This window comes from Meriones unguiculatus, chromosome 4 (assembly GCF_030254825.1).
Source record: "Meriones unguiculatus strain TT.TT164.6M chromosome 4, Bangor_MerUng_6.1, whole genome shotgun sequence".
NCBI lineage: Eukaryota > Metazoa > Chordata > Mammalia > Rodentia > Muridae > Meriones > Meriones unguiculatus.
This window is the reverse complement of record NC_083352.1, coordinates 76729725-76749433: the sequence shown is the minus strand read 5'-3', so window position 1 is coordinate 76749433 and position 19709 is coordinate 76729725. Positions and strand designations below refer to the sequence as shown.

The 19709-nt window shown below is 47.2% G+C and overlaps 1 protein-coding gene across 6 annotated transcripts; it reads left to right on the top strand.

Annotated features, from left to right (window-relative positions):
- The first annotated feature begins 342 nt into the window (after positions 1-342).
- On the top strand, positions 343-18685 carry Ccl24 (C-C motif chemokine ligand 24). Of its 6 annotated transcripts, none has more exons than XM_060382204.1 (5): positions 344-542; positions 7664-7822; positions 15990-16091; positions 16295-16412; positions 18059-18685. In XM_060382204.1, exons 3-5 carry the CDS (start codon positions 16022-16024, stop codon positions 18225-18227), a joined length of 357 nt encoding a protein of 118 aa, XP_060238187.1. In that variant the 5' UTR covers positions 344-542; positions 7664-7822; positions 15990-16021; the 3' UTR covers positions 18228-18685. The 6 variants fall into 6 exon arrangements, with proteins under 6 accessions (XP_060238190.1, XP_060238189.1, XP_060238187.1 ...); XM_060382203.1 differs by having other exon boundaries at positions 344-563; XM_060382205.1 differs by lacking the exon at positions 344-542 and adding an exon at positions 7397-7543.
- The last annotated feature ends 1024 nt before the right edge of the window (positions 18686-19709 follow it).

The window sequence follows — 19709 nt, the reverse complement described above, 5'->3', positions numbered from 1 at the left end:
ATGGCTTTGCTCTCCACAGTTGTTTTCCTTCTCTGTCTTTGAACTTGATCTCTCCATGTCTCTACGGTTCTGCTTGGGTCTCCAGGGAGAGACAGAATGATGGTATCGTACTGGACAAAGGGTCCCCTGGGGCTGCAGCTGTCTCTTTGAGTATCCCAGCCAGGCTAGCTGCTTAGAGATACCACTAAATTTGCTCGCTCTCTGGGCTTCTTGTCCATGTTCAGAGTGAGCCCTTGACAATCCTCCCAAAGCATGACCAAAGGGCAAGATGTTCCATAGCCTCCCGTGCCTCCTCCCCGCCTCGCCTCTCTCTGGGGCCACACCCTTTCCTGGACTGGACTCAGGGTATGTGGGCTAGATCATCTCTAAAGTGGCTCACTATGTACCCCTGGTGAGAGCAGGCTCGCCATGCCCATCTAAGTCTGTGCATGGTGGTTGTTGCAAACTGCTGGATTTCTGCACCCTCCCGGGGAAGCCCCTCTCCTGTACCTCTGGATCTGAGTCAGTTGAGGAGAAGACCACTTCTGAACTTTGTGTTTAAGGTATGACGGGGTCACCTCAAGGTAAGTGGTTCTCAGGACCCACCCCCTGTACCCAATACAGGGAGTGTGTGTGTGTGTGTGTGTGTGTGTGTGTGTGTGCATCTGCCTTCCTGTCTGTCCGTCTGTGTGTGTCAGTCTGTTTGATAGCAAGGAAAGAGGATGTCACAAGCTGTTGTGACCCCACCAGTCCGCCTTCCTTTGTGCTCCCTACCTCAGTCCCGTCCATGTTCCCAGCGGCTTCCTGTGACTTTCCCTAACTTGAAGCCCAGGTGTCTTTCCCACCTTGGGAGAGAAGGCTGGGACAGGAACCAAAGGGACTGGTGGATAGGACCTTTCCTGTGCTGATTGAAGCCTGAGATCCCCACGGGCTGCCACCCTCCGTGGCAGGACTGATCTCTGCTGGATGGTTTGGGTTTACGAGTGTGTTGTGCTTTCAGATACAGGCTCACTCACACTTCCTTGGTCCTTCACGTCCATGAGACCACTTAAAAACCAATCACACCACCCTACCCTCTCTTTCTCCCTCCTTCCCTCCATTTATTTCTGTTTTGTTTGTTTGTTTGTTTGTTTGTTGCAGGGGGTTCAAGGCAGGGTCTCTCTATGTAGCCCTGGCTGTCCTGGAATTCATTTTGTAGACTAGGCTGGCCTCAAACTCAGAGACCCACACCCTCTTCCTCTGCCTCCCGAGTGCTGGGTGGGGATAGAGACACGAATCACAGCCTGGCCTCAAATTCAGCATGCAGCTGAAGACTCTAAACTCCTTATCCTCTGCCTCCACCTCCTAAGTGCTGGAGTTACAGGTGTGCAATGCCTCACAGAGTTTATGCAGTGCTGGGGAGGGGACCCAGGGCTCCGTGCAGGCGAGGCAAACAATCTGCCAACCCAGCTATATTCCCTGTCCCCAGTGTGGCTTTTTTGAGGTGGTGTCATTCTGTAACCCAGATTGTTGTCAAACTCACAGAAATCCTCCTGCCTCAGTTTCCCAACACTACCCTCCCCCTCCCCCGCCCCATGCTGGGATTAAAGGCATGTGCCACCACACCTGGCTTTAATTTCTTTGTTTTTGAGACAGTGTTTCCCTCTGAAGCAGAGCATGACCTAGAATCCCCAATATTCCTGGCTTCAGCCTCCCAAGAGCTAGGATTACAGCCTGTACACTCACTGTGACCCACTAGGAAACATCATCTCTGCTCCTGGTTTGAGCAGCTGTTGAAGATCTAACTCATTTCTCTTTTGTCAGTTGAAAGTCTGTGGAAGGCACTGGGCCAGGCACTGGGCTGCTGCTTTACAGGACTGTCGACTCAGTGGCTTCAGAAGCAGCCCACACTCTCTCCTAGTCAGGAGAGCTAGAGGATGAGAGCGAGGAGTGGAAAGGGATGGTTTCTTCTAAGGTCTGAGGAAATGGCTCTGTTCCAGCCCAATCTCCTTCTGTGTAAACCACCTTTTCTTTTCCTCTTGTTCTCACATCTTTCTCTTATGTCTGAATCTGTCTATGTGTTTAAACTTCCCTTTTTTAAAATAAGAAAACAAGTGATTGGGTTGCGTGCTGTAGTTCAGTAGAGGAGTGCTTGCCTAGAATTCCCCAGTGAGGGGCTGGGGTGTGGCTCAGTGACAGAGCACCTGCCTAGAATCCCCAGTGAGGGGCTGGGGGTGTGGCTTAGTAGTAGAGCACCTGCCTAGCAGGAGAGATACTATTCCCTTCTCCACAACGAGAGGAGCAGTGGTGAGTAGAGGACTAATATTCACCTGGACACAATTGTGCATGCCTATAATCCCAGGACTTGGGATGCTGGGGCAAGAGAATCCTCAATTTGAGACCAGCCTGGGTTACTTAGTGAGATTCTGCCTCAAAAGCAAGCAGAGGAACACACAAATCTCAAATGAACCAAACAGAAAACAGCACTAATTGCTAGGCAATGGTAAAGCACGCCTTTAGTCCCAGTACTACAGGAGGCAGAGGTAGGGGGATCTCTGTGAGTTTGGGAGTAAGTTCCAGGACATCCAGAGCTACACACCAAAAAAAGAAAAAAGAAGAAGAAGGAGAAGAAAGAGCACCAATCATTTTGGCCCATCAAGTGGCACATTTTAACTTGATTTTGTACAAAAAGTATGCCTGCAAATTAAGTCACACATTAAAGTTCTGGGTGCCAGGGTTCCAACATTTGTATACAGTTAGAGAAGTTACAGAATTTCATTCTCAACCCATCTGCCCATTCCTTCATTTGTCAGCATATCTAGGAACACTTATGTTTTATTCAGTGCATCTCTGACCTATTGCTGGACAAACTGGATTTGGCCAGTGCTTCCTCTTGTGAATTAGCTCTTGTAGCCTTTGTGCCATATTCCTATGAATCTTTCCTTCTAGCACATAAAGACATCCCAGCCTCTATTTTTCCCACCTGAGGGCTGGAATGGCTATTTCTCTCTTTTTATTTTTTCTTTTGTTTTACTTTTTGAGTCAAAACCCAGACTGGCTTGGAACTCTAACATATTTGGGCCTGGAAATCATTATCTCCCTGCATCTTATGAGAATTCTAGGCAGGTCCTCTACTATTTAGCCACACACACCCCCAGCCCCTCACTGGGGGATTCTAGGCAGGTGCTTTACCACTGAGACACACTCTACCTTCATTTCCTTTCATGGAGTGGGGTTTGGTATAAGATTGGCCAGAGAGAATAAAAGGGCCCTGAGGCCCAAAGAAGACCACAAGGGACTCAAAAGAACAGGTCTAGATCGGATACTGGTATTCTTGTAGTGCTAGCAATCAGGAGGCAGAGGCAGGTGGATCATAAACTGGACGGCATATAGAAACTCCATCTCAGAAAACAGAGAGAAAGAGAGAGGGGGCAGGAGAGAGGGAGACGGGTGGGGCAGGTGGTGACTGGAGCTGGCTTTCTAAGGGCTCTGCTACACTATCTTTTGCTAGAAGTTTCCTCCTCTGCCAGGGCCCCTGATTGGACTTGGGGGAAGATGAGGGGAAATCCCCATACTCCCCACCTTCCTGGGTCATGCCAGGTTCCAATCTGATAAAGCAGACTGCTGGGTGGAATCTGTGCCACCTTGGGGGACAGATCAGGTCTTTGGCTTTGGGTGTGGCCTGAATAAAGCCTTAAGGCCCAGCTATTTACATAAATATTTGTTTAAAACCTTAGCACCAGGCAGTGTTATTGCATGCCTTTGATTCCAGCTCTCCTGGCTCTTGGGAGGCAGAATCAAGGCTGATTCTGAGTTCCAGGCCAGCCTGGTTTACTGAGTGAGTTCCAGGCCAGCCAAGGCTACACACAGAGAAACCCCTGTGTTGAAAAACCAAACCAAACAAACAAACAATTAACCCTAGCATCCTGTCTTTTCTGTCTTTTTCTAATGACAATAAAAATACACAAACATAGAATTCACTCTTTCATCCCTTTTACAGTATAAATTGAAGGGTGTAGTTAGAGGTGTGGTGATGGAGAATTGCCCTGGGTTCAACCTCAAACACACTGCCACCAACAGAAAGGACTTCCTAATTTATTTTTTTTTCTTTTAAATATGCATTGGTGTGAGGGTGTCAGGCCTGGAGTTACAGACAGTTGTGAGCTGCCATGTGGGTGCTGGGAACTGAATTCCTTAAGAATAGCAGACAGTGCTCTTAACCACTGAGCCATCTCTCCAGCCCTAGAAAGGACTTTCTAAAAGGGTAAGTTGAAGCAGCAAGATGGCTCAGCAGGTAAAGGCTCTTGCCACCAAGCCTGAGAACCTTTATTCAGTCCTTTAGCTCCACATGGTAGAAAGAGAGAACTGAGAAGCCCTCGGGAGGCAGGTGGATCTCTGTGGGTTTGAGGCCAGCTTGCTCTATAGAATGAGTTCCAGGACAACGAGGGCTACACAGAGAGAACCTGTCTCAGAGGAGAGAAGCGACTTCTGCAAATTGTCCTCTGACCTCCACACCTGTGGCATGGCAGGCATTGGCTTTCCCCTCCCCACAGTGCACCCATGCTCACTTGAGCGCACACACATACTAAATAAATAAATAAATGAATAATAAAAAGAAAAATATTGAAAGATAAAATAGTGTATACTGAGTGCATTAGTCACAAATAGTGAACATATTATAACCATAGTCTAATTCCAGAACATCCCATCACCCCTAAGAAGAAACCCTGCGTCCAATCCCCCCAACTCCCAGGACTTGGCAACTGTTCATCCCTATGGATTTTCCTGTTTTATTTCTTCACTTGACCTTAGCCAAAAGACTGAGAAGTGACTAATCCAGTCACATCTTACAAATGGAATAGTGCGGCTTTCATGCCTGACTTTTGTCATTCAGTGTGATGTTCTCAGTCCCCCAGCACTATTGCCCCCAACAAAAAGGACTCTTTCTAACAGGGGAAGTTGAGGGCAGCGTCTCCCAGCACCTTATTCCTTTTTGCAGCTGAATAATATCCCACTGCATAAATATTGCACAGTTTTCCCCATTCCCCTTTTAGCAATTATGAAAATGCAGCTATGAATATTAGGGCACAAGTTTTTGTGTGAATTCGGTTGTTTTTATTTGCTTGGGTATACAATTGGAGCAAGACTGCTGAGTCATAGCATTACTCTATGCTTAACTTGAGGAACTGTTAAGGTTCCCATAGCGGTCATGACATTTTTATTCCGCAGGCGAAGAATGGAACTTCCCAGTTACTTGACGGCACTTGTTATTTTTCCATTCTTGTTTAATCATAGTACCCAAACCAAACCCCACGTAGGCTCACCTTCAAACCCAGCTCAGCAGGCTCAACACCCTCATATTATTGAATAACAACAGATCCTCTAACTCTCTAGAATGTTTGCATTTTGCAAAAGAACTCTGTGCCCATCAAACGGCTTCCCAACGCCTGCCCCTAACATCACGGAAATGGAGGACTGGGGATGTAGCTTAGATGTAGAGCCATCCACCGATGGACCAATTGTTGAGTAGCGGGGTCATCAAGGTGGCTCAGCAGCTGCTTGCTTATGAGCCCGAACCACGTGGTGGAAGGAGAGAACTGACACAAGTTATCCTCTGACTTCAACGTGCATACTATGGAATGTGTGAATGAACACCAACACAAAATGACTAACTAAATAAACAGATGTTTAAAAGAAAGCTTAAAGCTGGGGGTAGTGTTGCACGCCTTTAATTCCAGCACTTGGGAAGCAGAGGGAGGTGGATCTCTGTGAGTTTGAGAGCACAGGTCTACAGAGTGAGTTCCAGACTAGCCAGAGCTACATAGTGAGAACCTGTCCTGAATAAAACAAAACCAAACCAAAAACCCTCAAAAAACAAAAACAAAAAAGGTTCCAGTAGACTATATAGGAAGAGGTGAACTGTGGAACAAAAGGCCTGCTTGGAGAAAGTAAGTTCCTGGGGGTCTGTCACTCAGCAGCATGTGGCCTCACCCCTTCCTGTTCTCCTCTACTTCCTGGCTACCATGAGGTGAGCAGCCTTGCTCCATCACATGGTTCCTCAGCTGTGATTTTCAGCCTCACCTCAGACCTAAACTCTGGGATCAACCGAAACCACTGTATCTGTAAGTGAAATAAGCCTTCCTTCTTTATTTGGGGGGTGGGGTTCGAGACAAGGTCTCAATATATAACTCTGACTGTCTTGGAACTCACTATGTAAACCAGGGTGTCTTTGAACTCACAGAGATATATTTGCCTTTGCCTTTCTAGTGCTGGGATTAAAGGCATTAGCCACCACATCCCACAACCTTTTCTTCTTTAAATGTTTCCTCTCAGGTATTTTTTTTAAAGATTATTTATTTATTTTATGTAGATGAGTGCTCTATTTGCATGCACACCTGTCTGCCAGAAGAGGGCATCAGATCCCTGTACAGGTGGTTGTGAGTCACCATGTGGTTCCTGGGAATTGAACTCAGGATGTCTGGACAGTGTTCTTAACTGCGGAGCCATTTCTCTAGTCTCAAGTATTTGTAAACAGCAGCATAACAATGTCTTAGTCTGTTTTGTGTCGATGTAACTGAATGGCACAGACTAGATAATGTTTTTTCAAATTTTCTGTTATATGTGTATGTGCACATGAATGCAGTACCCATAGAGGCCAGAAGAGGGAGTCAGAAGCCCAGGAGCTGCAGTTGTAGACGGTTGTGAGCCAATCAATGTAGGAACTGGGAACTGAACTCTGGTCCTCTGTAAAGGCAGTAAACACTGAGCTATCTCATCTCTCCATTTTCTTGTAGAGACAGTGTCACACTGTAGCCTGGGTTGGTCTGGAATTCACTCTCTAACCCAAGCTGACCTCAGACTCTGATCAATCCTCCTGCCCTGACTGCTGGGCTTACAGGAGTGAGTCATCACGCCTGGCTTGGATTAATAAAGAAAAGGAATTTACTTCTTGCAGTTCAAGAGCCGGGAAAGCCCAAGGTCAAGGGACGTTTCAGAAGGATCTTCTTGCTGTATCATATAAAGAAAGGCAGAAGGGGAAGAGAAAGGGAGTAGAAACCTCAGCTGTCATGCCTCAGGGGCCATCATAGCTCTCACTTATTTGTTTGCTTGTTTCTGAGACGAGCTCTCTCATTACCTGGAGCTCACCGTGTATCCTAGGCTAGCTGTCCAGCAGGCTCTAGAGCGCCTCCTGCCTCCCTGTTTCTGGGGGCTCTGGGGCTACTACTATACACCACCACACCTGCCTTATTTTTATTTTTTAGACATGGTCTCACTATTGTGGTTCTAGCTGGTCTATAAATTTCTTTGTAGACCAAATTGGTCTTGAGCTCAGAGATCCGCCTGAGTGCTGCCTCCTGAGTGCTGGGACTAAAGGCGTGTGCTACCATGCCCAGCAATCTGGCTCTTTTGTTTGTTTATTTAAACATAGGTTCTTGGGACTGCACTTGAGTCTTCATCCTTGTGAGGCAAGCGTTTTAACTGCTGAACCATCTCCTCAGTCCCAGCTCCTTCCTCTATCACAAGCCCTCTCCCACAGCAGTACTCCTCTGCTACTGAGGGCAGAGCTCTCAGCACTTGATGACCAGTAAGGTCCCATCTCTTTTACCCTCCCCCACTTGTGTGTTTTCTCTGTGGTGAGAGAGAGAGGGAGGGGGGAGTATGCATTCCTGTTGTTGCACATGCTTATTTTCGTTTCTGTGGCTAGGACAAATATATCAACAAACAGCGCCTCGGAGGAAAAGGACTTACTGCCTGACAATTCCAGGTTCCAGTCCATCACAGCAGCGAAGTCCAGGCAGCCAGAACTGAAGGCTACTGGTCACATCACCTCCAGTGTCAGAAGCCGGGAACAGTGCAAGCACAGGTGCTTGGGGCTGCCTCCATGCCCAAGGCCCAAAACAAAAGAATAGTGTCTCCACTTTCCAGGCTGTCTTCTCATGTCAGTTAGGACAGTTAAGAAAATCCTCACAGGTCGGGCCTGGTGGCACACGCCTGTATTCCCAGCATTTGGGGGGCAGAGGCAGGCAGATATCTATGAGTGTGAGGCCAGCCTAATCTACAAATCGAGTCCAGGACAGCCAAGGCTACACAGAGAAACCCCATCTAAAAAAAAAAAAAAGTCTCTCAATGAGACCTTTCCCAGGCAATTCAACACTGTGGCAAGCTGACATGACAGTTACGCCAACTATCACAGTGTGTGTGTGTGTGTTTGTGGGGATATATATATATATATACACACACTAGAGGAGGAAGTCAAATGTCCCATCACTCTTTGGTTTATTCCCTTGAAACGGGACCTCACTGAACCTGAGCTCACTGTTCGTTATCTAGGCTAGCTGGCCAGTAAGTGCTGGTGGTCCCCCTGCCTCCCTGTGACTGCCCCCAGGAGCTGGGTTCTCATGCTGCACAGCCATATGTGGCACTGGCGTTCACGCCTGTGCCCTCATCCAGTAAGCCACCCCCAGCCAGAGGTCTTGTTTCTCAACACTGTTGCGTTTGAGTTGGGAAAGTGTTAGCATCTGGGAACAGATGCTAACCTCAGCAGATTGAATGGGGTCCTGAGCAGGGCATCTCAAATTTTCCACCTCCCTCTTCTCTATGTATTTCAAAGGCATAGTCCCTCTAGAACAGTACTTCTCAACCTTCCTAATTCTGGGACCCTTTAATATGGTTCTTTATGTTGCAGTGACCCCCAACCATAAAGTTGTTTTCCTTGCTCTTTCAGAACTGTAATTTTGCTACTGTTACAATGTAGATATCTGTGTTTTCTGGTGGTCTTAGGCGACCCCTGTGAAAGGGTCATTTAGCCACAGAAAGGGTCATGACACACAGCTTGGGAACCTCTGCTCTAGAGAACGCACCTGGGCCTTTTCTCGTTCCCATCCAAGTCTAGGCCCCCTGGACATCAGCAAGGTTGGCAATAGGACCTTCCTGCCACCTACTGACCCTGCCACAATGGGCTGTAAGCCCCTGGAGCAGCCACATTTTCTCCCTCAAGTTGCTTCAGCCAGCCACTCAGGCCCCAGCTCCTTCCCTTCACTGCCACCATGTTACCAGATCACAGCTCCGGTCTCATTAACCTACTCCAAACTGTGAGTGGTTGCCATAAGATCAAGGCTGAGTCTGGCTTGTGGGAGACTTTCCCAGCTCATTCCACACGTGAGCGCTACCCTTTCTGACTGCAGCAGGCCGCCCTTTCCTTCCATTGATAACAGCGCTGATGAATGGAGATGAGCTTCTAAGTTCAGTTTCCTAGGCAACCAGGGCTTGGCTCCAACCCTACACCCCCCTCATACTAAGAGCCCTAGCCTGTGTGTTCTGAAATGTCTATGATGGCCATACTTGGCTTTGAATGAGTGAGTTTATGTAGTTATATAGCAAGTGGAAGTAAAAGCATAAGAAAAGAGAAAGAGAAAATGCAAACTATCAAAGCAGGTGCTTAAAATATCCAGCAGAAACCAACTGGGGAACCTGATTGAGGCAGTGGCCTGGAGTTTCTGAGCAAGAGTCCAGGGAAGAGCAGAGCCTCCCATCAAGTGAGGTTTCCAAATAAAGGAACTGGGGAAATGGCTCAGTGGTTCAGAGTATGTGCCATTTTTGCTGAGGAACAGAGTTCCTCTCTCCTCACTCGCATGGTGGCTCACGAGCTCCTACAACTCCAACTTCAGGGGATCTGATGCTCTCTTCTGGCCTTATGCATGGGACACATAGTCAATAATTTAGAATTACAAAGAGATGTGTACATGCCTAGTGCCCACAGAATCTAGAGGAGATCTGGATCCATTGCATCCCCCTAGAACTGGAATTAGAGTCAGTTGTAATCTGCTGTGTGGGTGCCAGGGATTGAACCTGAATCCTCTAGAAGAGTAGCCAGTACTCCTAGCCTCTGAGCCATCTCTCAGCATCTTATTGGGGAAGCTGAGACAGTCAGCTGGAGCTTCCCACGGAACTTTATTTTCGTGGCTGACCTTCAAGATTTTTAAAAAAAGATTTATTTATTATGCAAATAGTATTCTGCCTGCATGTGTGCCTGCAGGCCAGAAGAGAGCACCAGATCTCATTATAGATGGTTGTGAGCCACCCTGTGACTGCTGGGAATTGAACTCAGGACTTCTGGAAGAACAGAAAGTGTTCTTAACCTCTGAGCCATCTCTCCAGCCTTGAACTTCCAGATTCTGTTGTCTCCCACCACCAGCACTTTTGTATCATGGTGTGAACACTAGTGACCTCCCTTAGAAATGGGTCACCTTGAAGCTGTCCTCAAGGCCACAGTGTTGCCAACTCTCTTTCCTCCCTGTCACAGAGCTGGTGGTGGTGGGGTTGGCAGCTGATGCCCAGGCATGGGGTCTCACAGGACACTGAAACAAAAGTGCTTGGGGCTGAGATGTGGGAAGGGAAGCCCTGCCTCTAGAGTAGCTTTTCAGTGAGCTCAAACAGCACGTGACAATGAAAATATAATGTGCATTACATTATGTTCTGCTTTTGTGGCATTACAGCTGCCATAGCTGTGGTTTGAATCTGAAATGGTCCCCAAGGACTCATGTGTTTGAACATTTGTGCCCTTGCTGGTGGCTCTGATCTGGGGAGGATGTGAACTCTCTGGCATGGAGTCTCCCCTCCCTTCAGCTGGTGGGTCATTAAAGGTGGATCCTGAAGGCTCTGGTCTGGCCCCTGTCAACATGTCAACATGGCCTGGGCCTCTCCTGCCTTCCTTACCCCATGCCTTCCTGCCCCCATGCCTTCCTTACCATGATGGACTTAAATTACTGGAAGCCATGACCCAAAATAATTTTTTCTTCTCTTATGTTGCTTCTGTCAGGTGATGTCAAGAATTCTCTTTCTGGGACATACATAGGTTCTGAGATATTTTGGACTAATTTATTTCCCCCCTCCCCTCTTGTTTCTTCAGTACAGTTTCATGTACATGCTAGGCAAGTAATATATCACTAAGCCAGCCCCTCACTGGGGGATTCTAGGCAGGTGCTTGGGGTTTGAGGTACACCCTGCCCTCTTTTCTCATTTAAGGACAGGATCACACTCAGTTGCCCAGGCTGGCCTTGAACTCACTGTGTAGCATGATGTTGGCCTGGACCTTGTGTGTGATCCTTCTGCCTCAGCTTCTCAAGCTGCGGGGATGACAGGCCTGCACTAACAGACCCAGCTCAACTCATATCTGACCTTAGAGAAATCTAGAAGCATCTGTGCAAACTGTCATCTTAAGTAGTGTGGTAGCACACACATGTAGCCCCAGAGGTGTCTTCTGACCACCACACATTCTCTATGGTACATGAGTACACACACACACACAAACACACACGCACACATGAACACACTCTAAAAGCAAACAAATTTTTTAAAAATTCCAAACGATGCAGCTGACATTTCAAGAATTATATTAGAAAAAGAAAAAAGAAAACTAACAAAACAAAAGCAAACATAAAGCAAAATAAATGCTAGAAATCTGAGAATTAACTTAAAAACAGGCTTCAGTTTCGGCTGACAAAACAGGGCATGTTTTAGGTTCAGTGCTACAGTGTCCATTCTTTTGTCACCTGTGAGATATAGTGTTTCACACTGAGTCAGAGCAGCACCCAGACTCACAGAAGTGGGAAGTCTGAGCTGGAGCTGGGGTCAAGAGCTGCTTCCTCCCAGTGCTTCCTTTGCCACGTGCCTCCTGCCCATCCTCCTTCTAGAAGCTTCTCCCGGGGTGTTCGTTGCCTTCTTGACACCTGCTGCTTCTTTCTCTTTCAGTGTCTCTTCCCTTTGCTGGAACTCCTGCCTCAGGCTCTGGGACACAGCACACCAGGCTTCCAGCTCTGCTCTCCTCTCTTCCCCCTCCTTTCTCTCTCTCCTCTTTCTGCTCTTTTCCCTTTCCCTCACTTCCTCTCCTCTCTCCCATTCCCTCCTCTTTCCCCTGCACTCTTTCACTCTCTCACTAAACAGCCCTGGCTGAACTGTACCCCTCCATGAAGCCCAGGCTAGCTTTGAACTTTCAGTCTCTCTGCTAGGATTACAGGCATGTGCCACCAGGCCCTGCTTCTCATTCTTTCTTTAAACTCTCCTCCTCTGCCTTTCACATCACAGACCTGCAAGAAAAAGGATACATGTTCTCATGGGGTCCCAGGATTGCTGGCCTTGTTCATCTCCCTTCATAGGAGCCCCATTTTCTACTTGTAAACTATGGCTGTAGGAGCCTTCAATGCATGTGCAAGCAGGAGGACTTGAGTTCAAATCCCCAGCATTCACGCCTATGATGTGTGGAGTGGTGGTCCATCTACAGTCCTAGCATTTGGAGTCCCTGAGGCAGGTTGGCTAGCTAGAATAGTTGAACCAGTGGGTTCTGGAAACAGTGAGGAGCCCTGCCACATTAGAAAAGGTGGAGAGTGACTGAGGAAGATACTATCAACCTCTAGCCTCCAAAGGCGCACACACATGCATGCATATGTGTACACACACACAGGTCCAAAGCATACCCATATGCACACCACACACACATACCGCCACAAAAAACAAAATAAAAAAAACCCCAACCAACTGAACAACAACACAACAACAAACAGGGTTGGGAACCCCAACCTAATCCTCTAGATAGACTATAAAGATGGAGTGGGTGGCATTTTAAGGCCTTGGAAAACCCCTAAAGGTGTTATCTCTGGGATGCAACACCCACACCAAGCCCTCCCACTGATGACCTTTTGCTAAGCCACTTAAGTTACAACATTAGGCCCTGCTCATCCCTGCCCTGTCCTGCCATGTACTTCTCTCTCCGGATAGACACGGTTTTTCCACTTCCTCTTTCTGCCATGTGTTACTGCACCAAGACCCAGAGTGACAATGGACTTGCCCCTCAGAATTGCTAGGCAGCAAAGGCTAGGGTGGACCCTAGAAATAAAATGCAATAATGGGGAAAACTGGGAGATGGCTCAGTGGTTAAGCACTTGCTGTCCAAGCATGAGTACCTGAGTTTCACCCCCAGAACCTAGGCAAAGGCAGAAAGAGAGAACTGGTCCCACAGGATTATTCTCTGGCCTCCACATGTGCATTACAGCACACAGATTCCCTGTCCCCTGACAAATGCATAAATCAGTGAATGTGTTATTTTTTAAGCTGGGCTTTAGCAGTGTGGCCTTATAAGCCCAGCCCTGGAGCAGACAGAGAAAGGTGATTCCTGAAGTTCATTGGCCACCCAGTCAACTAAGTCAATCCAGGGTCTATGAGAGATCCTGTTTCAAAAACTGAGGTGGACTGAGAAGAGATGGTTCAGTTGTGAAGAGTGCCTACGGCTCTTGCAGAGGATTCTAGTTTAGTTCCCAGTTTCCAAGCCATCATAACCATCTACAACTCCTCCTCCAGGCAAGCTGACGCCCTCTTCTGGTCTCTCATGGTACCTGTACTTTCACACACACACACACACACACACACACTTTAAAATGAAAATAAAATCTAAATAAATAAATGTGGAGAGAAAATACCCAGCATCACCGTCTCTGGCTCCCACACCCATGTGCACTCACTTGAACGCATTCACATGTTCATGCACACACACTGCACACACGTCACATAAGATACACTGATAAAAAGGTGACAGTCAAAACAGATTGTAGGAACTCTAGTTACTGCCTGCCCACTCATTGCTTGTAATGTAGTTAATAAACTGTTTTTCCTATCCAAAAAAGAAATATAAAAGTTTTAAGATGCATACACACACAAATCCTAAAATTAACTTTCTTAATTAAAAATAAGGAAAGTAAAAGAAAGTTTTAGAAAACTGCAAGGATGAAAAGCCCTTGCATCAGGGCTGGTCAGATGGCTCAGGGGATAAAAGTGCTTGCTGACAAGCCTGACGACCTGACTCCATCCCCAGGATCCACACGGCGGAAGGAGAGAACTGATTCCTGCAAGTTATCCTCAGACCTCCACACATACACTGTAGCAAACACACATCTAACTAAATCACTGTCCAAGTAAATGTAATAATTTATTTGAAGCCTAGACTGGAGAGATGGCTCAGCATGTAACAGAGTTGGAGGCTCTTCCAGAGGACCCCAGTTCAGTTTCCAGCACTTATGGCACATTTGTTGTGCCAGATGAGAATTCCCACTGCTGGCTGATGAGATAGGCTAAGGCAGGTGAGTGTGAAGGCAGTGAAGCATTGACTATTTTTCACTCTCTAGTGAAAGGCCATGAAGGGATGTAGGATCCCCAGAGATGTGGCTCAGTTGGCAGAGTGCTTGGGTTTGATTCGCAGAATGGTTAGAAAACAAGGCATGGTGGTAGACACCTGTAGTTTGAGCACAGAGGAAGGGGAGGCAGAAGAATCAGACATTCAAGGTCATCCTGGGATGCATGAGGTCCTGTCTCAAAAGAAAGAAAGAAAGAAAGAAAGAAAGAAAGGAAGGAAGGAAGGAAGGAAGGAAGGAAGGAAGGAAGAAAGAAAGAAAGAAAGAAAGAAAAGAAAAGAAAGAGAAACGGAAAAGGGGATGAGGTTGAAGGATGTGCAATGAGTCTGAGTCTATCTGGATTCCTTGATGTCAGTCTTACCTTCATCTGGGCCTCCACCTCCCGGCTTTCTGGTGACTACCCTAGTTCTAGTCCTTCTGAGCACCAGTCTCTGAGATGTCTGGTTCAGAGTTGATCTATTTTATATTCTAAAAATGCTGGACACAAGATTAGGGACTTGATAGGCATAGAAATGAAACATTTATTTCTATAGACCAGTCCACCGTAACACATGCTTTAAATTTTTTTTTGATGAATGAATGAATAGGTGAATGAATGCCTGGGTAGATGGGTAGGTGAATAAATGGATAGACTGATGGACCAGTAGATGAATGGATGGATAAATAGATGTGGATGACAGATGGGTCTAGAAGATTGACACGTTTGGTTACCCACATGGACAAAGAACTGAACTTCTGGGAAAGACAGAAAACCAAGCCACAGAGAAAGAAACTAACCACTTTATCTTTTCAGATTGTGAAGGGCCCTAAGGTTCAAAGTCCTTAAATGGACACTGGCTTGGGTATTTTGTAGGGTCCCAGGGTTCTCTCCTCATCATTACCAGTCCTGTTTAGGTATCTACCACTGTGTCTTCTCACCATTTCTTCGCCCAGTGTCTTGTGAGAACATGCCACCACCTCATGGAGCCTGATTTTGCCCCTTTAAGTCTCCTTTAGATGGATAGATGGATAGGCAAGTAGAGTGAAGAATGGATGGATGGACAGGTAGATCAATAAATGGATGGATAGATAGATAGATAGATAGATAGATAGATAGATAGATAGAACAATGGATGGATGAATGGATGGACAGATGAACAGGCAGATGGATGGGTGAATGAATGGATAGATGGATGGACAGGTAGATCAATGGATGAATGGATGGATAGAAGGGTGGACAGGTAAATCAATGGATGGATAGATGAACAGGTAGATCAATGGATGGGTGGATGGATGGATAGATGAACAGGTAGATCAATGGATGGGTGGATGGATGGATAAATGAACAGGTAGATCAGTGGATGGGTGGATGGATGGATAGATGAACAGGTAGATCAATGGATGGGTGGATGAACAAGTAGACAGATGCATGGAAGGACAGTTGGATTAATGGATGAATGGCTGGCTGGAAGAAAGGCAGATAAGGAGGACCTTACCCATTGTGCATCTACAAAAACCGAGACTCAAGTAAATAACTTACCCAGGATTCCACACAATAAGCAGCAGAGCCAAGTCATCTGATGCATATGCCCTCAGCCTTGGCCTAGGCAGGATGAGAATCCTTCCTCAGGTCTTGCCAGAGCCCCAAAATAATCCTGATTCAGCTGGACAAGAAACTGACAACTTCCCCCTTTTGGACCACAGAAGGCTTCATGATTTTCGAGGAAATCAGTGGGGGAGAGGGAGAAGGAGAAGGGAAACACCAGTGCCTGCAACTCCTGAGCTGCCCATATAAAGGCCAATGGAACGGAGGTTGGGGTGTCCTGAAGGAAGCATTCTCATATGCCTCGGCCTTTTTTCTGCACTCCACAGTTGAGCTCTGAGCTGTGTCTGATCTCCAGGACATGGCAGGCCCCACCACCATCATTGCCAGCCTTCTCCTGGTAGCCTGCACGTGCTGTGTCTTCCTCACAGGTGAGACTTCTGGACCCAGCCTGGGGCTGCTGGCAGCTTTTAAGGGCATGGCTGGTTCAGCCCGATGGAGAGTGAGGGAAGTGAGAAGCCTGGGGCGGGGGAGGCTCTAACTGGCCTGGCATAGAACATGCTCAGTGTCTGCAGCTGAGAAAGAGCCTATGGCAGGCTGGATGCTGACACAGCTCCTCTCTCTCTTCTTTTAGACTCTGTGACCATTCCCTCTTCTTGCTGCATCTCCTTTATTTCCAAGAAAATTCCAGAAAACCGAGTGGTTAGCTACCAGTTGGCCAATGGCAGTGTCTGTCCCAAGGCAGGAGTGATGTGAGTATCTAACCCAAGAACCTCTAGAGTCCCCTAGGAAGTGCATCTCTGTGCATCTTGGAAAAGGATGCTAGACCTCTCTGGACTTCAGCTTCCTCACCCATAAGACTAAGTGGGAAGCAGGGCAATGAGGTAGGCCAGCTGATAGAGTGTTTGTTCAGAATACATGAAGCCTGAGATTCCATTCCCAGCATCACATGACAACCAGGACATGATCATATAGACCACTAATTCCAACACTCAAGAGGCTGAGAACATCCGCCAAGCACCAAATGTAAGCAAGGCATTGTTCATGGAGGGAAATACATGATATGACATTAGCCTAACTAATCTTCTCAACAGTCCATAAGACTGCTTGGAATCCCCCTGTGAGGGATAGGGGTGTGGCTCAGCAATAAAGTATTTTCCTAACATGCACAAAGTGCTGAGTTTCATCCCCAGCATGGAAAAACAAAAACAATCATATAAAGAACAGATAACTTTTTCCATTTTACTGAAGGCAGTTGAGACTCAGAAAGACCAGTGGCCTCTAGACTCCACATAGCTTCAGAGCCACCCCTTCACTTGGGGTAGCAAGCATGAACTTGTGTCTCAGGCAACAGTGCACAGGGAGTGACTGGCATCAGATCGGTCCTGAAAGCTGGCATGGAAGGGCACATCCCAGGCTCCCCTTTCAGCTTCAGCACACCCTGTAGCCATGTTCCATGCTTAGTGTGAGGAGATGGTGATGTCTGCCTTTTAAAATGCTGTTGTGTGTTTTGTACATGTTTGCATGTATATCTGTGGAGAACACAGGGCAGTCTTGGGTGTCATCAAGTGTGCCATGCACCTCCTTCAGTATAACGGTCTTAAAAAAACATTTTAAATTTAGTGTGTGTTCGTGCGCATGCTCACGCATGCATGTACATGTGTGGGGATCAGAGGACAACTTGAGGAATTGGGCTCTCTTTTTCCACCCTGTGGGTCCTGTAAATAGAACTCAGGATAGCAAGCTTTCTCTGGCTTTCTCACCAGAGAACTCACCAACTAGTCTAGCTAGCTGGCTGGCAAGCCCCACGGATCTGCCTCCCCAGTACTGGGATTAAAAGCAGCCATCACCATACCTGGATTCTATATTTAGTTGGTTGGCTGCTTTTTCAAGCCAGGGTTTCCCTGTGTAGCCCTGGCTACCTTGGAACTAGCTCTATAGACCTTGAACTCTTGCAGATCCACCTGCCTCTGCCTCCGGAGTGCTGGAATCAAAAGTTCACACCACCAACACCTGGCCGTGCCTAGATTTTTTTTTTTTTTTAAAAAGCAGATTCTGAGGATTGAACTTGAATCCCCACCTTGCAAGGCAAACATTTTACCCACGAGCTGTCTGCTCTGCTCATCTTCCCTGCTGACATAGCTCTTCATATCCAGCACTGTAACTCAAAGGCAGGACTCCTCTCTACAGGGAGGTCACAGAATGAGTGTGGCACCCCACACTTCACCGTCCTCCCTCCCCCAGTGCGCAGAGAAAAGCCTCATATCCTGAGATTCCTAGCCCCAAGGGTGAGCAGCTGAGATTCCTGGTCCCCCAAGTTCACTTCCTCATGAAGGAAAAGTTAGTTCCAGGACCCTGCCAGACCTCAAACTAAAACCCTTGCCATTCTTCCCCACAGCTTCATCACCAAGAAAGGCCATAAGATCTGTAGTGACCCCAAGTTGCTGTGGGTTCAGAGGCACATCCGAAACCTGGATGCCAAGAGAAACCGGACTTCTGCAGGTGCCAAGGCAGTGGGCACCAGGTTTTCCATCCAGAGACACCACCGCAATAACACAGAGGGTTAGTCACCTCTCCTCTGTCCCCGAAACTGAACATAGGCATTGACGTCTTGCCAAGCAGCTTTGAGCCTCGCACAGCAGCTGGGATGAGGCCTGAGTTCATTTTCCACTGTCAGCATTTCTTTTAGGGTTCTGTGAGAACCCAAGGGAGCTCCAAGCATGCTAGCGACCTGGTGTTTCCTGTGCTGAGTGAGAAGGTTCCATATCCTGTGTTTTCCTCTTGTGTGGCTTGAAGGCGTCACCCAAGCCCAGGTGCATAAGACCCAAACACCTGCAGGTGCACCTTGCTTTCGGGTGCACCTGCTTCCGGGTGCACCTTGCATGCAGTTGGCTTTGATGGGGTCCTTGGGGTTGGGCCTGAGGGTTTCTGTCTGTCCACTTGTGGGTGAAGATCTATCAATAATAGTAACTTCCAAGCATGTTCCCACCTCCAGAACTCTGAACAAATAAAAACTCAGCTGAAATGGAGGACTCAATGGAAGCATTTTCAAAATTGTCAGCCGTTGTAAAAAAGGGAATGGAGGGGCTAGCGAGATGGCTCAGAGTTTAAGAGCACGGGCTGCTCTTCCAAAGATCCTGAGTTCAATTTCCATCAACCACATGGTGGCTCACAACCATTTATAATGAGGTCTGGTGCCGTCTTCTGACATGCAGGTGTACAAGCAGGCAGAACACTGTATACATAATAAATAAATAAATCATTTTTAAAGGGGGGATAGAGGGGGTTGAGGCTGTAGCTCAGCTGGTAGTATACATGCCTAACATACACAGGTCATAGGGTTTCAACCACAGCACTGCAAAAACTAGGCATGATGGTGCATGCCTCTAATCCTAGCACTTTGGAGATACAGGCAGAATGTCTTCAAGGTTAGCCAGACATGGTGGTGCACACCTTTGATCCCAGAATTCAGAAGGCAGAGACAGGAAGATCTCTGTAGTTTGAGGACAGCTTGGTCTACATAGCAAGAGCTTCAGGAGAGCCAGGGTTACACAGAAGCTTCCAGGTGCACCTTGTTTGCAGGTGTACCTTGCTTGCAGGTGCACCTTGCTTGCAATTGGCTTTGGTGGGACCTTTCCTCAAACCTCCATGCCTAAAAAACAAATCCAAGGCTACATAGCTACATAGCAAATTGGAGGCCAGTCTGGGCTATTATGAGACTGCCAGGAAGGGAAGGCATCTTTGGCTACATAGCTAGTTTGAGGCAAACCTGGGCTACATGAGACTTTGTCGGGGAGGAAGAACGGAAGGAATCAAGGAAGGAAGGAAGCAAGAAAACATGGAGGGAGAAGATGGAGGAGAAAGTAGAGAAGCATACACCTGAGTATGATGACCCACACCTATAAACCAGCAGTCAGAAGTCTGGGACAGGAGGAACATGATTCCCAGGCCAGCCTGGGCTACATAGCAAGACTTTACAAAAAAAAAAAAAAAAAAAACAATAACAATAATTTTAACTTAAAAAGTATCCAGATGCCAGGATGAAGGCC